We start from the raw sequence: 25700 nt of genomic DNA, 5'->3' as shown, positions 1-25700 counted from the left end.
AGCAGGTCAAATCATTACACTAATTATTTACCCATTTGGCAGCCTCGTTTCAAAAATTTGTGTTATTATTATTATTATTATTACATGTCTTGGTCTGACAGATGCTAGTTGGCCCTAGCCAGGGGACGATTTTGCTGTTTCCATGGGAACAGTGGAGGAGACGGTTCTGTTGGGCACGGAGGCCCACCCCTGCCGGCTAAGAGGCAACAAAGTGTCCTTAGACGAGCCTCAGAGTTGAAGTCAGAAAGTCCTGTTTGTACCCTAACTCCTCTCCTCTAAGACTACCATCTGTAAAATGGGATGATGGTTGTTGGAAGGATTCAGTGTCCTAGTATCAGCATAGTGTTCAGTGCCACAGAAGAAACATTCAGTAAACATTGCCTATCACTTTGTATAATCAACACGTCTTGGAAGCCCCCTCTGAGCACCTTATCTGGGTGGAATTAAGTACTTCCTCTTGGGCATCCACAGAAACATAGATCAGTCTCTGGCATAGTGCTAACCAACCTGTACTATAACAACATGCTGTGTGTTTGTCCCCCACTAGATGGGAAGTCTTCCCAGGCAGGAGCCAACCATCTCTTACTCATCTAGGTACCTTCCAGATCCTAGCACAGCAACAGGCCCAGGAAATGCTCAATAAATGTGGAATAATGGAATGAAAGAAAAGGAATATGTAAGTGGAAGCATAATTCAGACCCCACAGCATTATTTCAATTAGTTAATATTATTACTTGCATTAGAAAGCCAAGTTTTCATTGAATTGGTGGTTTGAAGCTCAAGGCTGGGGCAATGTTACCACATCATCTGGATTTGCCCAAGCAAGAGGGTCTGTACAAATAATGGCATTTGCCTTGTAGGGCTGTTTAAGGAAAATCCAGTCAAGCACACTGGGGGCATCTTGACAGACCTGACCCCCAACTCACTCAAAAAGCTGGATTTTGCCAGTGGCCACACCTTCCACCAAATCAGCGTATCAAGACGCCACACTGCTCATCACAGTTGTAGGTCTTCCTCCCGTGAACCAAGCTTTAGGACTCTCAGGCAGCTAGGGTAGATGCACCCTCAGTCTCCCCATCTCTATTAATCAATCCGGATAGCAGAAGTACAGTACAAACCCGGTCTCTGTTTCTCAGGATGTCTTCAGAAGCCACGTGGATACTTTAGTCCAGAGCAAGAGACCCTCCAGTCCACATGCTGAGACACCCTCCCCAGGAAGAGCCCCACTGGACTGTTTGCTCCAGAACTAGTACCTGGAGCCCTGTGCCTCCCCCTCCCACATTCTCCAGGCCTCCCCAGTGAAAAGCAAAGGGTTGATCTCTTCCAAGAGTTGAAAGTCAATCTCTCCATGTAGACTGCCAGAGGGACCCAACCCCTGCACTGCTGTGACGAAGCGGTCCCCCCGGAAAATGAATCCAAGCCCCACCATGGACAAAATGTGTTGGAAGAGCAGTGGTGTGGGCATGCATCTCTCTCACTCCGACCTCCACGGGCCCTGTGGGGAACATCAGGACCGTCCTCAAAGACCAGCTCCAAGGCCAACTCCTCATTAGAGCCTTCCCTGCCCTGCTCCCCACAGGAGCACCTTCTTCTGAATCCTTAGAGCAGGACCTCTCACTGAGCTGGGACTTTGTGTCATTTGATGTTGTTTCCCACAGTAAGTGTCTCCTATCACACCAGCAGTTCTAGTAAATACTTGAAAACACAAATCTGTTCCAATGTGAATGATAAATTAGGGGACAATTTGATCATAACACAAATTTTACATTCACTTATGTGCAGTATCATCTGCGAGAAATACTTGGAAATGCAGAAAACTGCATCCAGCTGATCCGCACAGGAATACACAAAGCAGACACACCTCAAACATCACCACGTATGTTATGGGTTACACTCACCCATAACTGGTGTCACAACAGCTGTCCAATTTCAGATGACCCTCCCTCCACCTCTTTACAGTAACTCCTAAGCAGCCACTCTTCTGATGCCCACTTCCGCAAGCCCGTGTCAAGTAAAGTGGTGTGTGTACTGTGGTCTTATGTATTTCTTAGCCACTTACCATGTGTAAAACTATGCTACCATTTCATTAGGTTCCTATCCGCTTTTATTTTCTGGGTCACTGGTGACATTTTTGAATGTGGTAAGCCTAACCCTATTTTGCCCATACACCTTGTGGTTTCTCTTGTGCGATTTTGCATACTGTGGAGATTTCTAGGACACATGTGTTGTGTGATACAGACCTGCGTATTCAATGAGCTGATGTAATATAAGTAAAGTTTTAGGAACAGTGCCAGAGTATACTAGCGTTAGCTATCACCGTCACCATCATCAATGTCATCATCCCATGATTCATGAAGGTGGAAACCATGGCTTACAGGCCTTCAGGAGTGCTCAAGGTCTTGCAACTGTAGGTCATTCAATAAAAAAAATATTTGTTCAAAAAGTCAACAATCCCCTTTGCTAATTTGTATCAATAACTTTGCCTTCAAGGGCTTTAATGTGCATCACCAGGGACAAATCAGTCACCCTCAGAAGGAAGACTCAGGAAGGAGATGTCCCCGCTCATGTCTTGCAAGGGGGGATGCTCAGGGCTGGGACCAGTTTTCCCCTGCCCTCTTCCGCCCAACCACCAGGGCCCCATGGCCCTGACCTCCTACCTTTAAGAAGTCAAAGTGCTTGAGCATTTGGGCCACTTTCTCGGCGTTCCTCCCCTCGTTGAGGAAATCCAGCTCCAAAGGCAGGTTCTTCTTGGCTTCATCCACCAACCACATGAACTCAAACTCTGGAAATAGCTGCTTCACAGCCAGGACGAGCACCTAAAACCCATCAAGCACCCCATCAGTCTGTCCACAGCCCCCACCAAGGGAGGTACATTCTCTGTCCTCCTGCCTGGGCCTGGGAGTTGACAAGTACCCAGGCCGCCCCTGGAGTAAGGGTGGGTGGAGAAACAGTTCCCCTGGGGCCCATCTCTGTAGTCCAAATCCAAGATTATGAAAGCCCAACAGCCGCGAACAGAAACGGCCACCACCATTTACTGAGCGTTCCCCACTTGCCCAGCACTGGGTAAGCACTATTACCTGCCTTATTCCTCCATTTATTCTTCACAGTGTTTCTGGGAGGTACACACCCTTATCATCTGCATTTTACAGATTAAGAAAGTTGAGGCTCTGAGAGGTTATGTGATTTTCCTGAATTTGCCCAGCAAGGAAGCAGAGCCAGAATTCCCCTTGGGTCTACCCGGCCCCAAAACCCTTGTTCTTAAGCACGTTGCTGAATTGCTGCCTTTGCTTCTCCCAGATTTGTGCTTCATGGTCCTGTTTATAAAAGGCTGGGAGGGGGCAGCAGCTACATTTGTTTATTTCTTAGGCTGAGTGGTTGGTACCTGGGCATTTATATTATTTTCTATGCTTTTTGTATTGAATACATCTAAAATATTTCATGATAAAAAAATCAAATTGGAATAAGAAACCAAGGTTGGATAAGACAAGAGGAGTAAGAGATAAGGGATTTGACTACTTGGGTAAAAAGCTTGGATTTTCGGAGATCTGGGCCCACTGTGGACTCTTGAGTCAGGACATGATGAAAGAGTGAGTTTCAGAAGACTTATCTGGCATTTCAGTTGTCAGTTTAATTATGTGAAACAAACATCACTGGCAGAGAACAAGAGCCCAGAGACATCTGCAGAGCACACCACAGCCCCTCCGTGGGCAGGGACTCAGTTCTGAGGCTACCCCACCACTGGAGCTCTGGATTTGAGATGGTCTCACAAGTTCACAGACTATAGCACTGTAGTGGGTAAGCAAGGGTGATGCCAGGGACATGGAGGATGTTCCAGCATGGGGTGGGGGGAGAGGGAGGGACACAGAAGGCACCTCTCCTGTTCTTCTATAAGCCCTCCTGTTGGTGTTCAAAGTCAGGCCTGGGGAGAAGCACTGACAGATCCTCCCAGTAATTCTTGGCATAGATTATGGTTCAAGTTCTCTGAGAATCCCCACCTCTAGCCCTGGCTAGAGCAGAAGGACAAGAAACGAGAACTAAAGAACCATGGGCCTATTGGTACCATCTGTTATGGACTTAATGCTTATGTAGTCCCCAAATTCATATGTTAAGCCCTAACCTCAGGGTGATGGTGTTTGGAGGTGGGGCCTTTGGGAAGTAATTGGGTCTAGATGAGCTCATGAAAGTAGGGCCCCTGTGACAAGAGTAGTGTCCTTATAAGAAGAGAAAGAGAGACCAGAGCTCTCCGCTTCTTTGCCAGGTGAGGACACAGGGAGAAGGCAGCCATCTGTCTACAAGCCAGGAAGAGGCTCCAACCAGGAACCGAATCAGCTGGCACCTTGATCTTAGACTTCCCAGCCTCTAGAACTGTGAGAAATAAGTGTCTGCCATTTAAGCCTCCCAGTCTATGGTATTTTGTTATGGCAGCCTGAGCTGACCAAGACACCACCCAGTCTACCCAGAAGGCCTTACTGAGCCCCAGCTATGAGCCTTGTCTCATGCTTCTGTTTGCCCTGGTCTATGACATGATGTCCAACACTGTATTAGGCACATGCAGCACAAAGAAATAAATCTAAAGTAAGGCCATTAACTACAAGGCATTTTACAGCTTTGTTTTTAAATCCTATGTCCGAGGCAATGTACCAGACGCCACTCTAAAAGAATCATCACACAGGGTTATTATACTCCATTTCTCTCAAACCCTTTTTAATTACATTTGGCTGCAGTCTAATTTCCTTTAAGTCTTGTCTAGTCTTTCAGGGGCTAGACCTGTGACCTTATGATAATCGATTTAGTTTATGTTTTGTTTCTGTTTCCATCACACGAAACAAGAAGGAAGAGGTGGCAACAGTGAGGCCCAGGCCGCATGTGTCAGAGCCGGGCATCCTGTCTCGTCACCGTGCCCTCAGATGGCCCTCAGCTGTCACCAGAGGGGAGGCAGAGCTGGTGCACAGGAAACAGAAGCACCTGCCCGGCCCAGGCCAAGGGCACACCTGTCATCCGAGGCACCTGAATTCCAATCTCTGGGCTCTGAGTTCAAGCAAGAACCCTCTTGGGTGTTTTGCTCCAGCCTAGATTCCAGAGCTTCTCACCCAGGAGGGACAAGGAAGGAGCCACAATGAGTCTCACTCATTTGTTCAATCAAAATGTACTGATTACCTTCTTGGTAATGACTTTGGACCAGACGTAGGTATACACAGAGACCCACATGTAGCCCAGTGGAGTCTATACCAGGAGATGAGGCTTCTGGCCACACAATAACTCCTCATCATTTGTATGGTCACTGCTATTTGTGAAATTTTTAATTATCATTAATATCCAAACAGCACTGAAAGGCACTTTAAAGACTCTTCTGTTACTAATCAATTATGTGACTAGTCATGACTAGTCCTATTGATTATTATTAATACTTAATGTCATGAATCATAAAAGCAGCCAAAGATTTTATTGATTGATATTAATTGCTAGTAACTAATTAGTAAACTAATATTCATAACCCCAAAAAATTTGCATTACTCATAAAACTGGTCTCAAAAGCATTCTGTGGTGGGTGGCATGTCACTTCCTTGGTTACTTAAAAATGAGAGGGTCTGTTTGAATGGAAGTCAGGGGTTCTTAGCTTTATAGGACACCATCCCCTTTCTAGGAAGTCACCAATTTGAAATTTTGATGCCAGCTATGAAGCCCAGAAAATGTAAATACTCCCATAATTTTGTACATAATTCAGGGGGGTTATCAACCCCTTGAACTTCACAGTGGGTGGGGAGAGGGGTCAGGTGTCTGGTCCAAGTCTAAAATGGTTTGGGCTGCTATCATTTTAGACTTTTCTTGGCTTGGGAAAATAAAATAAAACTCCTCAGTTTCACCTTCTGTTTTCATTCAATTCCATTCTTAAGAGCCGGCCCTAAGTAGATTCAAGTTTTTCTTTTTTGACAACAGATGCAATCAACGAAAATAAAACAGGTGTTGTTATCAGTTTGACTTTTTTATTTTTCTCCCAAATTTATCTTCTCTGTAAAATTCTTCCAGCAGCCAATTTTCCACCAGTGCCTAGCACGTACTCAATAACCAGCAGATGTTTACTGAATATTCACATGAATGAATGAGTGAATGAATAAATGAACATTCCAAAAGGTTTGCCCTCTCCCCAGAAATAATTATATGTTCACATGTGCATTACCCAAATGCACTAGGTTTTTATGCCTCTAAGATTTTGGTGGAGAAAGGACTACCTCTGAATTTGGGGGAACCACAATTTTAAGATGCCTGAGAATATTCTACTTGATTTGGAGTCTTCTTAATCAATCAAGGTATATTCAACAATTAATACTTCCTTCAAGGTAGAATAATGAAATCATTCTCCTATAGGGCTATTGGCTCACAGTAGGAAAAATAAATTATGAGCCACACAGAAATGTAAGGGGAAACTTGAGAGTCACATAAAAGTTTGAAAACTAGTGACTGCTGTTTATAATAGCAAAAAAAAAAAAGGGAATTATCATTATCCAGGCATAGGCACTGCGCTATGAGGCACTTTATATACATGCTCTCATTTCTGCTTCTTCTTGCCCATTTCACAGAGAAGGGAATCAGATCCAAGAGGTTAAAGCATTTCTCAAGGTCACGTAGCTTTTAATTTCAAATGCGGGACTTGGACCCACGTGTTGGGTTTGTTTGTTTTTTTCCACTTCTTTCTTTATGCAGCCCTGTCTCAGGCAATACAATACAGGACAATACAACAGGAAACTTGAGATAAGGCGTAAAAAGAGCTTTGTAAACTGTAAAATGCAACTGAAATTCGAGTTACTGCTATCAAGTTATTATATATTATAAAAGAAATAATGTTCTATGGAAAAACAGGACCCTAAATAGAATGCCTACACGGATCTGAACTGGTAAAACTGGATGTTGGACAAGGATCGAAAATCAGTTCAGAGTGATGCAAATAGCTTACCATTCACGGGGTTTATCTTTGTTCTGATAAGTTATTAAAGTGCATACTTTTTAGAAAGCAGAATTACAGGGTGAAGAGAAGTTTCCATGGGATGGTCTACATCTCTGAGGCTTTTAAAAATGTATTAAAAAAAATAAAATCAGCTGTTGGATTCTGTGCCAACACAAACACTACCTAGCCACCCACTGCTCAATCAACACATTCAGAAAAGAAACAAGATGACAGACAGCATGCATTGAAAATGTTGTTCAAGAAAAATCGAACACATCAACTGTCACAGGTCTTTACTTTTAGAGTCCCTTGGTATGGGCTGGATGACATCAAATGGTGGATGGGATTCTGGTGCTCAGATCAGAGAGTTCGACCCTAATGCTGCAGAGCACCGTGGGGACAGGTGGTACATGAAGGGCAGGGAGCCCGGCCGTGAGTTAGATGCTTTAGGGGGTGATAGAGCACGGGGGTGTTCATCATCAATTTCAGAAGCTTAAGAGATAACAGGGAGTGATACAGGACAGTGCTATTGGGACCTGGGAATGATGGTCTTGCTACTGCTTCATAGGTCAACTGAGTCCTACCCTGTTCTCAAATGGTGAGCGTGGCAGTGAGACCCGGCCTGCTAAGCTCCCTGCTACTGTGGGCAGGCAAGAACTGCTGCAAAGCCAGCCCGCCAGCAGACAGACTCTGCCTTGTCAGTTCTCCCCTTGCTGCTGAATCACTGTTCCAATCTCTGGGCCCAATTAGTCTGGCTCTGGACAGCCACTCAAATCAATAAGAGTCACTGGCCGTGCATCTAGAAGTAGAGTTGCCCCAATTATTAAAGGGACAATATCAGGTGATAATGACAAAGCTGAAAACACCCTTGGCTGTGCCTTTCTCTTTTGTGCAAAGTCACCGACACCATCAAGTTCATCACCATTTACTGAGAGTCAGTCTCTGTTTCTCTAGCACTGGTCAACAGCTATCACCGAGACCATCCCCTTCCCCAAGAGGAGGAGACACAAAACACCAGGGTGGCACATGCTATTGGGTGCCAACTTCCTGGCTAACAGAACCTCAATTTTCTGCATCTTTCTTGTCCTTCAAGGAAGGCAGGCCTTAGCCTGAGAAGACAAATCATGATTGATCTAAGCCAATCAAAGTGGTCCCAATCCTCTTGCCAAGACTGATTCAGGCTTGGGGATGTGGGCCTGCTTCTAGCCAATGAAAACTGAAAGGAATTCTATTAAGGGGCTACTTTTTAATATGAGGGAAGAAACAAGCCCTCTCTGGCATCTAGACGTCATCTACTTGTAGTAGCAGGAACCCCGCAGCTGTTTTGCAGCTATGAGGGGCACTACCTTAGAAGGACAAGCCAGGAAGCTGAGCTGGCAGAGTGGAAGACATAAAGAACCTGGGTCCTTAAAAACCACAAAGAAGTGATGGATTAGTCAACCTTGAAACAGCTGACCCTACTTCCAGATGTCTTGTAATGTAAGATAATATAGGTTACTATTATTTATACCACTTTTAGTTGGATGTCCTGATACATGCAGTTAAAAGCATACTAACTGATATAGCTAGTAGCCCCCACCTCCTTATTCTCAAAAGTCTCATTTCTGCAAACCTCTATCCTTACAGCAGCTATGTGTTTGGATTTACAAGCCCACTTCTTAAACTGCAAATATCCAGAGGTTAAGCCTATTGGCCACTCTCTCCTTAGTATGAACTACTTTAATCAGGTTTTCTTCCTCTCAAGACCAGGCTGTGATCAATCACAGGGTTGGAGATGAGAGAGAGACAATAGTGGGCAGTGGGAGAGAAGCATGAGGTCACACAATACCTGGAACTGGCATGAAAAGAAACACCAGAAGGCTCTGCAGAAAAGTAGCTTTGCCTCCCCTCTGTCTCTAAGTTTCTGGTGGGTACGATAGCCCTAATGCCTCCTAGAAATCATTTTTTTCCTACCAAGCACACCGGAGCATGTGTCATTCCTAAAATCAAGGCACCGTTTAGGTCTGGACTTAGAAAAAAATAGTAATACTCATTTCAAATATAAAACAAAATGAGCTTTCCAGTTGGCACCTCTTAGTTGTAAAGCAGAAAGGGTGACCAGATAGGACTTTTTTCCACCAGAGGCCGAGCCCAGTGACGAGGCAGTACCACTCTGTGCTGCTGCTAATGCTGACGGTCCACGGAGGTGGTGACCTCAGGCCTCATTTCCAGCTTCTCTCCTGTAGGCTGTGAGTGCGGGTCTCTGATCTGCCTCGCAATCCCAGCCCCAGCCACTGCGAAGGAGCCACTTTGTGCTCTGCACATAGTCACAGGGCTGGTGATTTCCAAGAAAAGCATCTGATGCTTATCTCAGGCAGGAAGATGCCAAATTTTTATTACTACTATTATTGATATTGACCTTACGGCCACCATTACTTAGGGAGCAGTGAGGCTCTGAGCAGAGAAAAGATGTCAGCTGTCCTCCCAGCCCCAGTGGGTCTGCTGGCCCCACCAGGCAGAGACAGGTTCCCAGCTAATGCAGGCATAGCTGCTGGGTCCCAGGACACCCAGGGATCCTCCGAGACTCACAGTGCACTTGCATCTATGGCTGTTCTGTAGGTACTGACTGATGCTTCCGAAAACTAAGGTTTCCAGGTGGCTGCCCAATGCACCTCGGCAACCCCGCTCCCGAGTCCCGGTCAGCTCCCTTTTCCACTGCACCCAGCAATATTCCAAACCTTCACTTCCCCGCTCAAGCCTCCATGCCACCTCCTACCCCCTCTTTCTCAGCAGATGGTCTTACCTCCTACTTCAGAGAAAAAATAGAGGCTATCAGGCTGGTACAACTCAGCTGTCCACTTTCCCCACCTCCCTCCTCTGCCCCACTCACTCATCTGTACCCAGCCTTACTACCTTCCTCTAGCCTCAAACAAGGGCTGCCAAAGCCTACTGTTTCCACCTGTGTCCTTGGAGCCCAATCCCTCCAGGCTCCTCCTAAACCAGATCTATCAGTTACTTCTCTCTCCTAAATCTCCAAGTCCCCAGCTCCACTGCCCCTTCCCCATCAGCTACAGCCTGCCCCAGGTCCCCGCCGCTAATCCTGTGCTCTGCTCTAACCACTATGCTCACCCTCCCCCACCATCCATGGTTAAACATGAAAAAAGTAGTCTACATTAACCGCTTCTGCTCCCTGAGGCCTCAATTCTCTTCCACCCCACTCACCCCACTCTCCCTGCTCTTCCCAAGAACTCTAAGTCGCCAAATCCAAAAATACTCTTTTCAGAGCTTTACGAATTTATATTGCATTTGATAACATGCAGTAATTCTGACAGATTATATTTTCCAAAATGGCTGCAACAATACCTCCCACTCTAATGCTCTTCTGGAACCATGCCACTCCCCCATCAAGAGGTAGAGTCTATTTCCCTGCCTCTTAAACCAAGGGGGACTTTGTGACTCTTGCTCTTACCAATAAAGTAAGGAAGAAGTAACCTGCGTGACTGCCACAGCTAGGTCATAAGACTGTGATGTGCTTTCAGCCTTATTCTCTTGGGACACTCCCTCTTAGAACCCAGCCACCATGCTGTGAGGAAGCCCAACCAGCCTTGGAGAGGCCTTGGTGAGGGTCTAAGGCCCTGACCCACAGGACCCCCAGCTGAGCTCCCAGCCAACAGCCAGAACCAACTTGCCAGCCGTGTGAGTGGGTCCTCCTGTTGCAGTTAAGCCACCCCAGCTGGCACCACATAAAACAGAGATGAGCCTCTCTACCACACCCTGCCCAGGTTGCAGAGTCATGAGCAAAATACACGACTGGTGTTTTAAGCCACTGTGTTTTCAGGTGGTTCATCACACAGACTAGTGGTTGTATCAGTTGGGGTGCTAGATAACTGAAGTGCTCTCTTCTCTACATTGTTCTCATTGGATGTAGCTGCTCAGTCCTGGTTCTCCTCTAATCCCTCTGACCATGCCTTCTTAGTCCCCTCCGGAACTCATCCTCCTGGGCACACTCCCCAGATGATGCTCCCCACAGCTCTTTCTCTGCCCCCTCCTTTTATTTTTACTCTATATAGCTTTCCTAAGTCATCTCAGCTACTGCCCCAGATTCAGCTCCCATGAGTCTCCTTGCTGATAAATCCAGACGCTGTATTTCCAGCCTGAATTGCAGACCGACAGAGAGATCCTGATCTAACACTACTGACGGCAATGTCTTACAGAACATAGTTGCTCCGTCACCCACTCCACTTGCTCTGACATCCATCCCACCCCCTTAATCTCATAAGAAACTACATTCCCCAGGCTCCCTTGCCAACCGGCTTCCAGCTAGGTTTGGTGGAATATGGGGGGTGGGTGGGGGGGGGGGGAAGAGGAGGAGGTGAAACACCCACTGCCTCAAACAGCATCTGTGGCTCCAACCCCAGGAGACAGTCCCGAGGTCTGTGATCCACTCCCCTCAGGTGGCCCCAGCACCTGGGCTCCAGGGAACCACCTCTTCTCCTTGTCCCTCCACCTGGAGGGTGGCAGTGGCTTCCTGCTATTGGTGACTATCTCACCATTCCACTTGGCTTCTCAGCAATTCCATCCCCTGTGAACCCCATGTTCTGTTTTAAATTCCCTCTGAAATACCTAGAGCAAGTTCTTTTTTCCCCCAACTGAATCCCGACTGATACACATCGTTAAAGGCACCTAAATTTAATCATTTAAGCCAGAAACTTACAATTTGTTTTCATTTTCATTCATACCAGTATTTTCCCCCATCCCATGTAAAGCTGGTCACAAAGTCCTGATGATTCCACCCCGTGAGTCCATGCCTCTCCTCCACCCCCATTACACTGCCTGGGTTCACATCATCTCTTCTCTCTCAGACCAAGGCTGCAGCCCCTCAATTAGTCTCCCTGGCTACAGTCTTTCTGCCTTCCAATACATCCTCCAGACTGTCAACAGACTTTTATTTCTAAGGCACATCTGATCACGACATTCCCCTGATTAAAATTCTTAAATGGTTCCCCACTGACTACAGAAGAAAATCAGATCTGCTCGGTTCCACAGTAAATACGTACTTACTATGTATACCATTCTGCGCCTGAGCCTGGAATACGAGGCCCTTCATGTTCTTTCCTGCCTACCTTCCCAGCCTCATCTGCACCCACGCCCAGCTCGTTCCATCTGAACCCGCTGAAGCTCTCCAAGCACAGCCTGCTCCCCTAAGACTCAGGGCCTTCGCACAGGCTGGGTCATCCTTCCCCTGCCTGGCTGTCTCGTGGGTGCCTTGGTGAAGGCCCCCTGATGCCCCCAACAGTCCAGGCACAGGGCTCCAAGGCACTTTGCAAACACCCCTTTGACGGAGCTCATAGTCAAGGGCTGTTCTGTGTACAAGCCTGTCTGCTCCATTAAATGGCGAGCTCCCCTGAAGATGAAGATGCAGGTCACTCACTCTTGATTCCTATGTACGTGTTACGTTTAGTCAAAGTGAGCTGAGAGAATAAACTAAGTGTCCCAAGTGAGGAAAGGGAACCAAGGAAGGGGAAAGAGAAAAGGAAGGAGAGGGACAAGCTGGCAGGGTAGGCAGACTGCTGACCTCCACTGGGGGTGCTGGCTACCGCCCAAGCACTGGTCGCTCACCCTTTTTCCTTGCTCCAGGCATGGAGCTAGAAAAGTCCAGAGGCACAGTCCCCACTACAGCGGTCCCAGGGCCATTTTAGGGCATACACGTTTTGTTCATTCAAAACAAAATATCAGGGAAGCAAAGGTGCAATCTGCATAAATATTTCTATGTGATCTGCCTGTCATTTCCATATCCCTTGATTGACCACATGCTCCCTTTTGTTATAATTTAACAAATTAGGAAGTAACTTTTTCTACCCCCAAGGAAATCACCTGTGGGTCGTCTCACTTCTACAATATCCCCCTGAGGTCTCCTTGGCCCCAGCAGCTGCCCACCGTGTTCTGAGACCACCCACAGACAGTTCCCAGGAATGAATCAAAAGTCAAGCAACCCTGCCATGGGTCCCCTGGTCACAGCGCTGTCATGACACCTCCTTTGTGGTCTCAGGCTCTCCTCTTTCACTCTGCTGCTCAAAGGGCCACACTCCAAACTACAGGCCTTGAACCAGTTTCACTGGGGCTGCCTGGATCCCAGGGAAATGTAGAATGAGTCTGAAGGAAGGGGAAGGTGGAAGGCTCTCACCTCCATCAGAAGAATGTCCTTTGAGCTCTGAGCCTGCACCTTTGGGTGCTGGACCTTCACGGCCACCGTCCGCCCATCATGCAGCACCGCCTTGTGGACCTGGGCCAGGGAGGCAGCTCCCAGAGGGGTGTCGTCAAAGCTCATGAACAAATCATGAATCTGTCAAGAGTGGAGAGAGGACACAGCAATTAAGATGACTCGGTTCAGTGAGAGGGGCCCGGAGGATGGGCCAGGGCCAGCACTGCCCAGTGCCCCCAAGACAGATTTTCTCCTCTATCAGTTGTTTTGCCTGGGCCCTTTAGTGCCATGGGAATTCACACCAGCCACCAGTGCAGGGAGTGAGACAGAAAGCACACGTGGAGGGTGGGTCTCATACCTGTGCATGGGTACCCTGAGCACCTCCAATTAAAGCCAAAAAAGTGCCATCTCGAGTGTTCAGAACTCTGCATCATCCATCCATTTAATTCCCCACCATTGTGTCTCCGAGGCTCTCACGTATGGATATGATCAAAAGTTAACAGAACCTGGGCCCAGGGCAGCCCAAGCCCAGGGATCAGACGGAAGATGTTCCAACCCTGTCAATCTGGAAAACTCAAGGAAGCCCAGGTTAGAGGCTCCAAACCCAACAGCTACCACTTGCTGCTGCCTGAGCCTCAACATGGGTCCCCAGGTCCACTCCTGACCCAGCCACCTGGCAGAGATCTCTGCACACCAGAGCCCTGCTTTTGGTCTTCATGTGTGATGCCACCCCAAGTACCTTGGGCAGATCCCTGCCCCTTCTGTGCCTCACTTTCTCTATGAAATGGAACACATACCCCTTACTCTTCCATCTTCTCTTCTCTTCTTCCTTCCCTCTTCCCTCTTAGAAATGCCATTCCAGTTCTCCTGAAGGAAAAGTCTGTCTGACTTGAGTGGTCAGATAGATGGTCCAGATATGAATATTCTACGAGATGGGAAGCAGGGCCCCAAAAGCCTTTTGCAAAATTGTCCAGGTCTGAAATTCTCATCCCCTCCATTTCTTGAATTCCCTGTATAGCCTCACAATTCTGGAAAGGCCAGACATTCATTCACACACACACACACACACACACACACACGCACGCACGCACGCAAATGTGTATATGTATGCCACATGCCTCCGCTCCTTCTCACACCGCCCAGGCTCTCGTGCTGAGGTCCACTCAGTCCGTGTCCCCTGCCTCTCTTTGTCCCCCTTCGGCAGCAGCCACTCCATCCTACCCCTCAGCCCCTCTCCTCTCCTTGGACTTCAGAGGTCACACGACCCACGGCCACCACCCCATCCCTTTGTCTGCTAGGCTGCACCATCACTTTGCTAATCTCATCTCATAAATCACTCCCTCCAGTCCTGTCATCATTTTGGTAGCTTTCACTAACTCCATGCCATTTATCAACATCCTGCGGGGGCCAAAGGTCCAGGCAACACGGGAGGGGCCTACCCTTTTCTGTCACGGGAGATGGGTACAGATTGGCTTCCCACCCCCCTTCTTCCTTATTGGGTATTTATTTGTACCCTCCTATTGCCCCCTTCCCCAACTTGCCTTTTTCCCTCCCTCGTGAGTTCTGGGCTCCCTAAGGACCAGATGCTTCCCACATCATCCCCCTGAATCACCCTGGGTCTCTCCACACAGGAACGCTTTATCCTGCACCTGGGCTTAGACTAAGAACGAAAGGGCCACCAGCCCTATAGCGCGTTAGAACATCAGCTCCAAATACGCAGCAATTTTTTTCTGTTTTGTTTGCTGCTGACTTCCCTACAGTTAGAACAGGACTGGAACTAGTCAGTACTAAACAAATATTGTTGAAAGACTGAATCCACTATTCTTTCTATTGGAGAGGGATTGTATCAACTCCTTCCTCCTTTTGAAATGGCTGGACCATCCTACTCCCACACTGCTACTATTCCAAAGGCCTCACACATAAAAGCACATGTCACGAGTGGGATTTACCTAGGTGGGCTCCACCTGTTACTCCAGAGTGGGGTGAGACCCTGGCCTGATCAGTCAGAACCCCGGGTACCTCAGGCCACACTGATTACATCAGAGATTGACCCAACGGGTCCAATCAGACTCAACTGTTTTCCTTTTGCTTGAACTGTAGAAGCGCTTTTCTTTCTTTCTGCTCAACTTGAAGCTAAAAATTGAACTTGAAGCCTGGAGCTACCAGGGGTCCCACAGTAGCAACAAAGAGGAGAAAGCAGAGCCAAGAGAGAGTGAATCCTGGTCACAGTGGCTGAGCCCCTGGGTCTAGCCATGCCTGGATGCCCACCCTATAATATCTTTTTTTTTTTTTTTTTTTTTTTTTTTTGCGGTACGCGGGCCTCTCACTGCTGTGGCCTCTCCCGTTGTGGAGCACAGGCTCCGGACGCGCAGGCTCAGCGGCCACGGCTCACGGGCCCAGCTGCTCCATGGCATGTGGGATCTTCCCGGACTGGGGCACGAACCCATGTCCCCTGCATCGGCAGGCAGACTCTCAACCACTGCGCCACCAGGGAAGCCCTATAATATCTTTTTTTGCTGAAGGTAGTTTGAGTTGTTTTCTGTCACACACAACTGAAGGGGCTCTGACTGACACAGCGTGTTCTCAGGCCCCAGCAGGGATAGATGAAAGAAACCTGGGCATGGTGGCCGGTACCCCCAAGAGGCCAGTACGTGAGAGTTCCATTTCCTTCCCACCCTCTTGCTGGGACTGGGATCCAGGAACTGAAGGGAGATGGAACTTCAGCAACATTCCTGTCCGTTACATAATGAGATCAACACCACTTCCTGGGAAAGCCTCTGGTAATTCCTGAAGGAGCACCAAGGAGAATGTTTTCTGGAGAAAAGCTGTGAACTCAGACCCTCACCTCCGGCAGCTAGGATGGGCAAGAGGACCTGGGGGTTATCTGACCCCACTCCCACCCCAAGCCTCCGCCTGGCTCCCTGGGAACACTTGCTCGTTCTCTCAGAAGGACAACGAGTCTTCAAATCAGAGTCATTGCAGGGACGCTGCAGAGTCACTGCAACTGAAGAGTGACATGGCATCACTAGGGCTGTGTGGCAGGAACAGCTGCCAGGAGCGCTGCAGGGGGCGGGGGTGGGGGGGTGGGGGGAGGAACGCGCCAAGGCAAGCATATCCCAATCTTCAGGGTAAGAGGAAGACTGGTCCCCCATATCCCCAGGGAATGGGGAGGGGGGCCTCCCACAGTTCCCTGCTCCCACCAGGGGTGGGGGTGGGGGGTCCCAAGATACCACCAAAGCCCAGGTGCCCATTCAGCACCCTGCACGAGGCCCAGCTGTGAGGACTTGCCCAAATCCTCAATTTGACCAGTGGAAGCAAAGAGGCATGGCAAGTGAGGATGCACTACTCACTCGGCCCAGGGAACCTGTGGGGCAGATACCCCGCCCACCCCACCCCATCCATGCACTCCCACCGCCTCCGGGGTGACCCTGCAGCCATCCTCTTCCCCTTTATCAGTAAGCACGTCAGACACCCACACCCTCCTGTGCTTACACACACTCACACACAACACACACACGTAATTATTGATTGCTAGTGAATGTTCCTAGCCGGCTTATAAAAAACCGTAATTAAAGATTGGGGCTACAGGCTGTAATTAAATATGAATAAAGTATCTCTAAATGGAACCTTGATTCAAAGTGTTCGCTGGAAGTACTTTATGCTGATAGAGAGTAAGGAAAAATAGACCCTGTCCCGAAAGCAGAATTTTACCCCTCGTGCAGCTGAAACAAACGTCACCCCCCTCCAAGCAGGCCTCATTCCCCAGACCTTTAGCAGAAAACCATTAGCAGAAACAACCTGCAGCATTTGCAGCACTTAGATTCAAGCAGGGCCCTCAGCTGCCTCCAGTCACGCGCAGAAACCTCTCTCCCCTTCTATGGCTTTCTTTCCCCTGTTCTTTTTTTTCTCCCTCTGGGTCTGGCGGCAAAATCAATTAACTAAAACAACTACATTTTAAAATGACGTTATGTGCTTTTTAATTACTGTCAGCCCATGATTCAAATATATCAATGTCTCTGTCTGGAAAAGGAAAAATAATCAGGGAAAAAGTTTCTCAGCTGTGTGTGTGTGTGTGTGTGTGTGTGTGTGTGTGTGTGTGTAAGGGGTGGGGAGTTTATGAACATCAGAAGGGCAAGAAGAAATGTGTCACCTCCTAAGGGCTTAGCTGACCAGGGGCTCAGGTTAAGACTTCAGCACGTCTATATTACATGGTGGATGCTAACTAAATTTACTGCAGTAATCATTTCACAATATATGTAAGTCAAATCATCACGCTGTACACCTTAAACTAATACAGTGATGGATGTCAATTATATCTCAATAAAACAGGAAGAAAAAAAATGTCAGCAGACTGCCTTCAGCTGGGGTCCAAGAATCAAGAGACCACGTGACATGATGCCCTAGTCCTGGGCAAAGTAAGAGAGCCTCCAGAAAATCAACCAGGAGGATTCCCATAAACCCGGGTTACCGGGCAATGTTTCCAAAGTGCCACATTAAGCAGCCAAGCACTGGCCAGGTCCTCATTCAGCCCAAAATAAGGAGGCAGGAAGTCAGGATCTTCTAGAGAAGCCTCAATATGACCCCTGGGGGGAGTTTCACTGGGGTCTCTTAGCCAGTGCCACCAGAGCCTGCAGCCCAGGCAGCCCCAGCCTCATGGGGACTGGCCCATCAGTCACAAGATGGGGGATGTCCCAGATTTTCCAAGATGGCCCAATTTCAAATACTCTATCCTGTTGTCCCCGTACTCATTCACGTCAGACATATTCTGGATTCAGAAACTACATCACCAAAAGATAATGCCAACAAAGCCAGCAAACCCTGAACTGGCCAGCTCCGGATGCAGACAGAAGCAAATCCAGGCCTCGATGCCAAGGCCAGGCAGTTCCCACTTAGGAGCCAGGAAGACTGCCCAGGGCACCTGAGCAGGTTACCATGGCACCAGCAGCAAACAACATCTGGCTCTCAAGGTCTTGAGACGGCCTACCCCCCACCTGGCTGGGTGCCAGCAGCCATCCACTGCTGCCTGATGGGGAGAAGGACAAGTCCCCATGCTAATGAAGTGGCTGGAGTGAACCATACCCACCCCAGCCTGAGGCAGACAATAGAGCTCTAGCTGGCTAGGACTCTGCAAAAACACTGATGTCTGATGTCTGCCTTGGGCAGAAAATCCATCCCCCCTCTCAGCACCAGGAACCCCTACATCTCACAGTCACCCCATTTTGCTGATACCCCATTCTGCTGCAATTCCTGCCCCTCAAGTAGGGGCTGGACTTAATGACCCACTCCTAACAAACAGCACGTGGAGGAAGTGACACTGTCCAACTTCCAAGACTGTCACCAGGATGTCCTCCTTGCTTTCTCTCTGGGAATGCTTGCTCAGGAGGAAGCAAGCTGCCATGTCACGAGGACACTCAAGCAACCTGTGGAGAGGTCCACATGGTAAGGGACCGAGGCCTCCTGCCAACAGTGGGCCATCTTGGAAGCAGCTCCTCCCTCCCCACTCAGGCCTTCAGATGACTCGACCCCAGCGAACATCTTGACTAGAACCTCATGAAGAGACTGAGCCAAAGCTATCCAGTAAGCCACTCCCAAATTCCTGACCCGCAGAAACTGTAAGATATCAAATGTCTGTTGTTTTAAGGCACTAAGTTTTGGGGTAATTTGTTATGCAGCGATAGCTAATTAATGTACCCCAAGCACACCCTGCCAGACATCACTAATCAATCACAGCCTTCATTCCTGCTGGGCCCAGATGATGCCTCAAAATCTCTCTCAACCCAGTGTTCCACGCAGCCACTACCAGCTGACAAAAGTTAACATATGAAATGAAACCAATTTGCCATTTCCTAGCCTAAGCCAATGAATATTTACTGCAGGCCCATCAAATGACAGACACCATGCTAGGAACATGGGCCCACAGAACAGGCAGTCCCTAGCCATGAGGGGACCTTGGTCCAGCAGAATGTCCTACTAGAAAAAGGCAACAGCCTCTGAAAAACACACCTGCATTTTAGCAGCACCTGCTGGAGAGAGTGCCCCCTGCCCAGTGCTGCTTAACCTAACCCTGAAAGGACCTTCAGGCAAGGTAAGAAGAGGGGACCCCCAATATCGCCATGTAGACCCTGGGGGGTCAGGGGAGCGGACAAGGCATCCAGGTGTCTCTCCGTCTCCGCACTCAACAGCTGCCCTGCCTCAAGGTGGGCGCAGCCCCATCTCCAGCTTCCCACTCAGAACAATTTATTATAATAAAGATCGAAATGACAATAATAGCTCAGGGACACCTAGAACCTGTTTTCCATGGAATCTGTGTTATTTCTGGGGTTCTAGAAGATCAAAGTGTTGGTTCTGCAGAGCCACTAGCTATTGCTACTGCCAAGCTGGGCCAACAGCAGAACTTGAGGCCCTTCTCAACAAGGGTCCTCCCCAGAAATTACAAAACAGCATTCCTGTCTAAGTTCTTGCAAGGAGGCTGGCATGATGCTAAACTCTTACCAATTTGCTGAAGAGCCTCCAGGTACAGGATACTCATCTACCTGGCTCTGCCAAGGGCATCACAGGTCAGACCAAGCTTCTCTTCTCCTGCAGGATGGTGACAAGTAGCTGACAGAAAGAAAAGCAAGAAGCCAGGAGCAGCCCACCCTAGGATGGCCATGGACATGCTCCCTGGGAATGCCCACCTGCTGGCCAGGACAGCCGGATCTGAGAGGCAGCAAGGCATAGTGATTCCAATGCAAGCTCTGGGTCAAACTGCCCCGACTCAAATTCTGGCTCCAAGGTGCATCAGCTTCGGCAGTGACATAATCCCTCTGTACCTCAGCTTCCTCATCTGTAAAATGGGAATTTGGGTACCTACCTCATAGAGTTGTATGAAACAACATACATAAAGGGTCTAGCATAGAGCCTACAGAAGACCCCCAATAACTGTAGCAGGAGTAGTGGGTGCCCCATCTGATGCCTCCATGAAGAGGACAGGGTGGTCTAATGAAAAGAGCACTGGACAAGGAGGCTCTCAGGTCTGTTCTGTCAGTGAGTAAAAGCCACCATCCTCTTTCGCCCAAAGACTCCTAACTGGTCTGCCCACTCATGTTCCTTTGTGTGCCAAGCCATCTTCCCCATACAGCTAAGGTGAGTTTTCCAAACATAAGCTGATCATGTCACTTCTTGCTTCAACTACTTCACCAGCTTCCCAGGGCCAAAATCCTTAGCACGACCCACAGGGTCTGACCCTGCCTACATGTCCTGCCCCTTCTCCTCCCTCTGCCCTCCCCAAGCTCCATCTGCCCTGAAGAGATGGCCTCTTTTGACCACCAGCATACTCCCTCACTGCCCAGGGCCTTTGCACGTGCCATCCCCTCTGCCTAGAAGGAATGAATAGGAATTCCTCATTGAGGGAATTCCTACCCATCCTTCAAATCACCGCTCAACTGTCACCTCCTCAGGGGAGCCTCCCTGTGTACATTCTCAGAGTTCATTGCCTTCCTCAGGAGCAATTACACAACTGCACTTTTGCCTCAATTTATATTTGCTTCACCTCCCTCTTTCCTTCTAGATGATAGACTTCTGTTTTTGCTCCGCATTGCATCCAAGGCACCTGGCACACGACTGGTGCCCAGTATGTATTTCCTAGTGAATGAATGGATGTGAGGTTTGATTTCCCCATCCTCTTCCTGGTGAGGGGACTCCAGGCCTTCCAGCTGATCCAGGAGAGCTAAAACACCTCCTGGAAGTGGCTACAGTTCCCTCAAGGTGGCTGGGCACTTCGAGAGCTGTGGGTAGAGGGACTCTATGGAAATGTTGTGATAAGAATGATTAATAAAAAGCAGATAAACACCCAGTGTGGCCGGCCAGCCCGGGAAGCCATCCATTAGATCTGTCATTCATTAGAGGTGGGGGAGGGCACAGTCCAATCAGATCTTCTCAGTTTAAGCAAACCTTCTGTAAATTGTAGGCTGCAGGCACTGACATTTGATAAATTATTGTTCATAACCCACCATTGGCTGTCATAAATCTAATCTTTCAACATTTCCCATCTTAATAACTTGTCCAGCTGCACAGGGTGACAGGTCTATGTCTCTGCCTGTGACAGAGATCTCTGGGGTAAAGAGACCAGAGATCCTAGGCAGTGCTGTATGAAGTTGAGGACTCCCACAGCCAGGGCCCCACCAGGGCAGGCATCCCCTGGGTGATCAGAGTACAGAGGTGATGAGCTGTCCGTGGAGCTGCAGAGCGCCCGGGGAGTCAAGTGCTCACACCCCATCCCAGGGTCCAGAGACGGGTGGTGCCGGGAGCTCAGACCCAAGAACCGGGCAGGTTGAGCTCTACACCCTCCACTGCATGCTGCCCATGTGAGGACTCACCACTTCTTCCTTGAACTTGAGCTTGGTTGGAATAAGGGATGTCAGGATATCTTTGCTCTGCAGGCACTGAACGCTCAACCATGGGTAATTCCTTGTATTTGCATAATATCTTGCTCTTATGTAATTCTCAACCCTCTCTTGAGGTTAAGGTAGAGGAGATACAATCACCCCCATTGTACAGAGTCGAATATATTCCCTAAAGGTCATTCGTTTATTCATCCAACAAATGCTTATTGAGTGACTACTATGTGCAGGGCCCTGTGCTGGTCAGTGGGGACTCAATGGGGAGTGAGTCCAAATTGGGTACGGTCACCAGCCTCTGGAGTTACTACAGGAACATGAAGTCCAATAGCGAGACAGGAATTAATCACGAAATCGCAAAGAAAGATAAATGGCCAGCTCTGATAAGTGCATGAAGAGAGAGGTAGCTGGTACCATAAGAGCCTGTGTTCAGAGGATCAAACCCAGGCTGGGAGAACTTCTTGGAGGAGGAGACAAAGAACTGAGCTCTGAAGGATAAGGGGCCAGTTAACTAGTTAACTAGCTGAAGAAAGGAAAGAGGAGCCTTCCAGGCAGAGGGGACAGCCTGTGTGAACCATGAATAAGGGGAATAAGTTACGGAGACAGCAGAGAGCCAGAGAGAAGATGACCACCAACTCCCAACCTGGAATCCAGGCCCACTTGGGGTCCCCGGGTCTCCCCCTGGTTGAGGAGGAGGGTCCTCATCCACCGCTCATGCCCACGGCGGAGAAAGCCTGGCCATAGTGACTCGCATTCATACTTCTAAAACCAGATGGGCTCACCCTCACAAAACCCCAAAGGCCTTCTCCCAACAACCTTCAGATGTTCCTACACCCAAAAATATAGGAAGGGAAAAACTAAAGCCTAAGCATGCTTTGCTTAGAGCGGCACCATTTGCTGTCAGGACAGACTTCCTTAGCCTTTGGGAGGTGGCACAATGACACACAGCAAATGAGCCCAAGCTATGTTCCTATGCCTCAGAGCCCCAAACAAGAGGGTTCGCGTACCAAAGCCCTTGCGATCTTTCTATAACACCTGAGCGTGTTCCATCCAATAAGAAGTTTCCCGGATTTACTTCTCATATGACAGCAGCAGTGCCCAGGAGTTTTAGACGGAGGTAAACGCAGACTTGCTGGATCGACGGGGAAGATAAAGCTCACATTTGGGGGAAACCACGCACACTCCTGGCTAACCCCATCTGCCAACATATAGCCAAGTGGCCTTGGGCAAACCGCTTAGCTGCACTAACCTTCTGCAAATGGGAGTGATAATAATACCCATTGGTAGGGGAGTTCTAAAGGTTAAAGGATATTATGCATCTACAGCAGGGGGCCAGGAAACTATAGCCCATGGGCCAATCCAGGCCACTGCCTGCTTTTCTGTAGCCCACAAGCCAAGAATACTTTTTTACATTTTTAAGAGAGAAAAATCAAAATAATAATATTTTGCGACGTGAAAATTATGTGAAATTCCATTTCCATGACCATGAATAAAGTCTTATTGGGACACAGCATGCCCATTCATTACTTATTGTCTGTGGCCACTCTCACCCTGCAATGGCAGAATTAAGTAGCTGCAACAAGAGTGTGTGGCCTGCAAAACCTAACATATTTACCATCTGGCCCTGTGGTGGGCAGAAAAATGGCCCCCTAAAGATGTCTATATCCCGATCCCCAAAGGTGTGATGAAGGTAAGACTCTTGAGATGAGGAGAGTATCCTGAATTCCCAGGTAGGCCCAATGGAACCACAAGGGTCCTTATAAAAGGGAGGCAGGAGGGTCAGCGTCAGAGCAGAGATATGACAACGGAAACAGAGGTGAAAGGACAAGAGAGAGAGAAAAATTTTGAGAAGCTATGCTGATGGCTTTGAAGATGGAGGAAGGGGCCACAAGCAAAGGAATGCAGGCAGCCTCTAGAAGCTGGCAAAGGCAAAGAGATTCTCCCACAGAGCCTCCAGAAGGAACGCAGCAGCCAAGCCCCTGAATTTCAGGGCTTCTGACCCGCAGGACAATAAGATAATGCACGTGTATTGTTTTAAGCCACTAAATTTGTGGTAAGTCGTTGCAGCAGCAATAGGAACCTAAAACAGGCCCTGAAATAGAGCATTAGTGTAACACTCTCAGTACAAGTCGGTTTTTATTGTTTTGCTGCATTTCCCAGGACAGAGGCAGGGCTAGAAAGCTGGGGAATGTGACAGGGGCTGCACTGGCAGTGGGGGAACACAGGTCAAGTGCAAACCCTGAGATGTGGAAACAGGAAGGGCACATAACTGCTTCCAGCTCTGCTGTGCCAGGTGGCACACCTAGAGCCAGTCCTGTCCTCACCTGCTCCCCCAGCTTCCTCCTACATGTCATTCCTTCCCAGCCCCCAGGCCAAACCCTAAAACCTGCTTGGCTGAAACAGCATCTTCCCCTCTTCCCAAGGAGCTTCAGTCCTCACGCAGAACTACCTGTCATCGGCTCACACACCAAAGATGGGAGGAGCAGTGGGGGCCCATGAGAGACCCCTCATCACAATGCTGATGACACAGTTAATTTGCAGAAGCTGTTCCAGCTGTTGAAGTAACAGCTTCTCCTTCTACAAAATCCGTTACACACACACACACACACACACACACACACACACACACACACACACACACGGCCCTAGAGCTCACGTCAGATCAGGGTATTTTTTTAATATCTGGAAACCAGGAACCCAATGCCGGATCCCAGCCTCTCAATGGTGAACCCCAAATTACTCAGACCCACGTGGACTCTCCAGCCTTCTCTGACCACTGAGGAGAGAGGGGGCCACTGTGCAAACCCCAGCCCTGTAGAAAGACCCTTCCCCAAACTGCTTGCAGGCTGACCTGCTAACACACTCTCCTCACCGTCCCCTCCGGTGCTGTGGTCAGAACCCCAGGAGGCCACTGTGGCACCTCCCTCTCCCTGGCCCCTCCCCATGTGATTCATCCTTGAGTCCTGTTGATTCAGCCTCCAAAGCACGTCTGTCCACGCCTCATCCAAGTCACCATCACCTCTTGCCTGGACGACCACAGGAGCCTTGTAACTGGTCACCCAGTTCCACCCCGATCCCCTGCAAGCCTGCAGGCTGGACTGCGCCGTCCTCTGCAGGGAGCCAGTCAGTGCCAACCTCGGCTCTCCCGAACGGGCCCAGCACCTCTCCAGCCTCACCTTCCAGGGTGTCTCTCTGTCCAGCCACTACCACCCCTTTTCTGCCCCCAGACAGATCCACTGTCTTCCCCACCCTGAGGCCTCTGCATTCTGTTCTCTGTGCTGCCTCCCCTTCCCCTAATTACCCTCAGGCCTCAGCTTAATCCTCACGTCCTCAGAAAGGCCACCCAGCCCCACACTCAGAGCACTCCTCCTCTCACGTGGCATTTATCACAAGTGTCATTAGATTTTCACTTTCCTGATCGCTTGTTTAGCATCTGCCATCCCCACAGCTGGATCACAAGCACCATGACGGCAGCTTGTTCATGCACAGAACCCCCGGCGCCCGCACAGCAGAGCTCAGTAAACATCTGCTGAGCCAATAAATGAATCAGCAAAAGATTGGTGACGTCCTGGAAGGGAGGTGGCGGGTCCACACACGGGACCCCAGCCTGTGGGGCAGCCACACCACCCAGGCCCAGAGGTACAGGCTCCCTGGTCTGGCTCAGATTCAGATCCTCAGCCCTGTCTCTGCCCGTCAGCTCATGCCACTCCACCTGCCCCAAGGCCCTCTCCAGGCCTTTCTGCTCGTTCTCCTTTGACAGCACTGAAGTCCCACTCCGGTTTCTCCTCCTTCAGAGAGTGTCCTAATTCACCCCTCCCTAAGATCCTATTCACTGATTCCAAGAACACCTGAAAACTGTAGCCCAAACTTCAGAGAACTTTCTCTCAGCCTGTCTTAACCTCTCATTAAGTTACATCTACAGCTCATTCTGTACCTAAAATACAAGCTCCTCCGAGATGTCAGAGTTGTATGATGTCAATAACTCGAGGAGAGCAGCCCACACAGTACCTTCCTCTGACTCTGCCCTGCTCGTACTGCTGTGGAAAGTGTTCTGTCTTCTGAGTAGGGGGGTCTAACCCCACCCCTGCCACCAACCAGCAGCGTGACCTTAGGGAAGTTGCTTCACCTTTTCTGGGTCTTAATTCCTCACCTGTAAAAGGAGGTGTCAGGGTACTTGATCCTTGATCGCCCTCCCACT

At 49.0% G+C, this 25700-nt stretch overlaps 1 protein-coding gene across 4 annotated transcripts in view; it reads right to left on the bottom strand.

Annotated features, from left to right (window-relative positions):
- ADCK1 (aarF domain containing kinase 1) overlaps positions 1-25700 on the bottom strand; it is a 111036-nt gene that overhangs the window by 26941 nt on the left and 58395 nt on the right. For 3 of the 4 annotated variants that reach the window (XM_081230023.1, XM_081230026.1, XM_081230024.1), the window contains 2 exons: positions 13107-13265; positions 2658-2816 (listed from right to left, as the gene is read on the bottom strand). In XM_081230023.1, coding sequence (XP_081086149.1) covers positions 2658-2816; positions 13107-13265 — 318 coding nt within the window. The remainder of the gene's footprint in view (positions 1-2657; positions 2817-13106; positions 13266-25700) is intronic. The other variant, XM_081230025.1, reaches the window with a different exon arrangement.

The sequence above is a fragment of the Mesoplodon bidens genome, assembly GCF_964165515.1.
Source record: "Mesoplodon bidens genome assembly, chromosome: 3".
In the NCBI taxonomy this organism is placed as follows: domain Eukaryota; kingdom Metazoa; phylum Chordata; class Mammalia; order Artiodactyla; family Ziphiidae; genus Mesoplodon; species Mesoplodon bidens.
The sequence above is the reverse complement of the archived record's forward strand: the minus strand, read 5'-3'. Positions and strand labels throughout refer to the sequence as shown.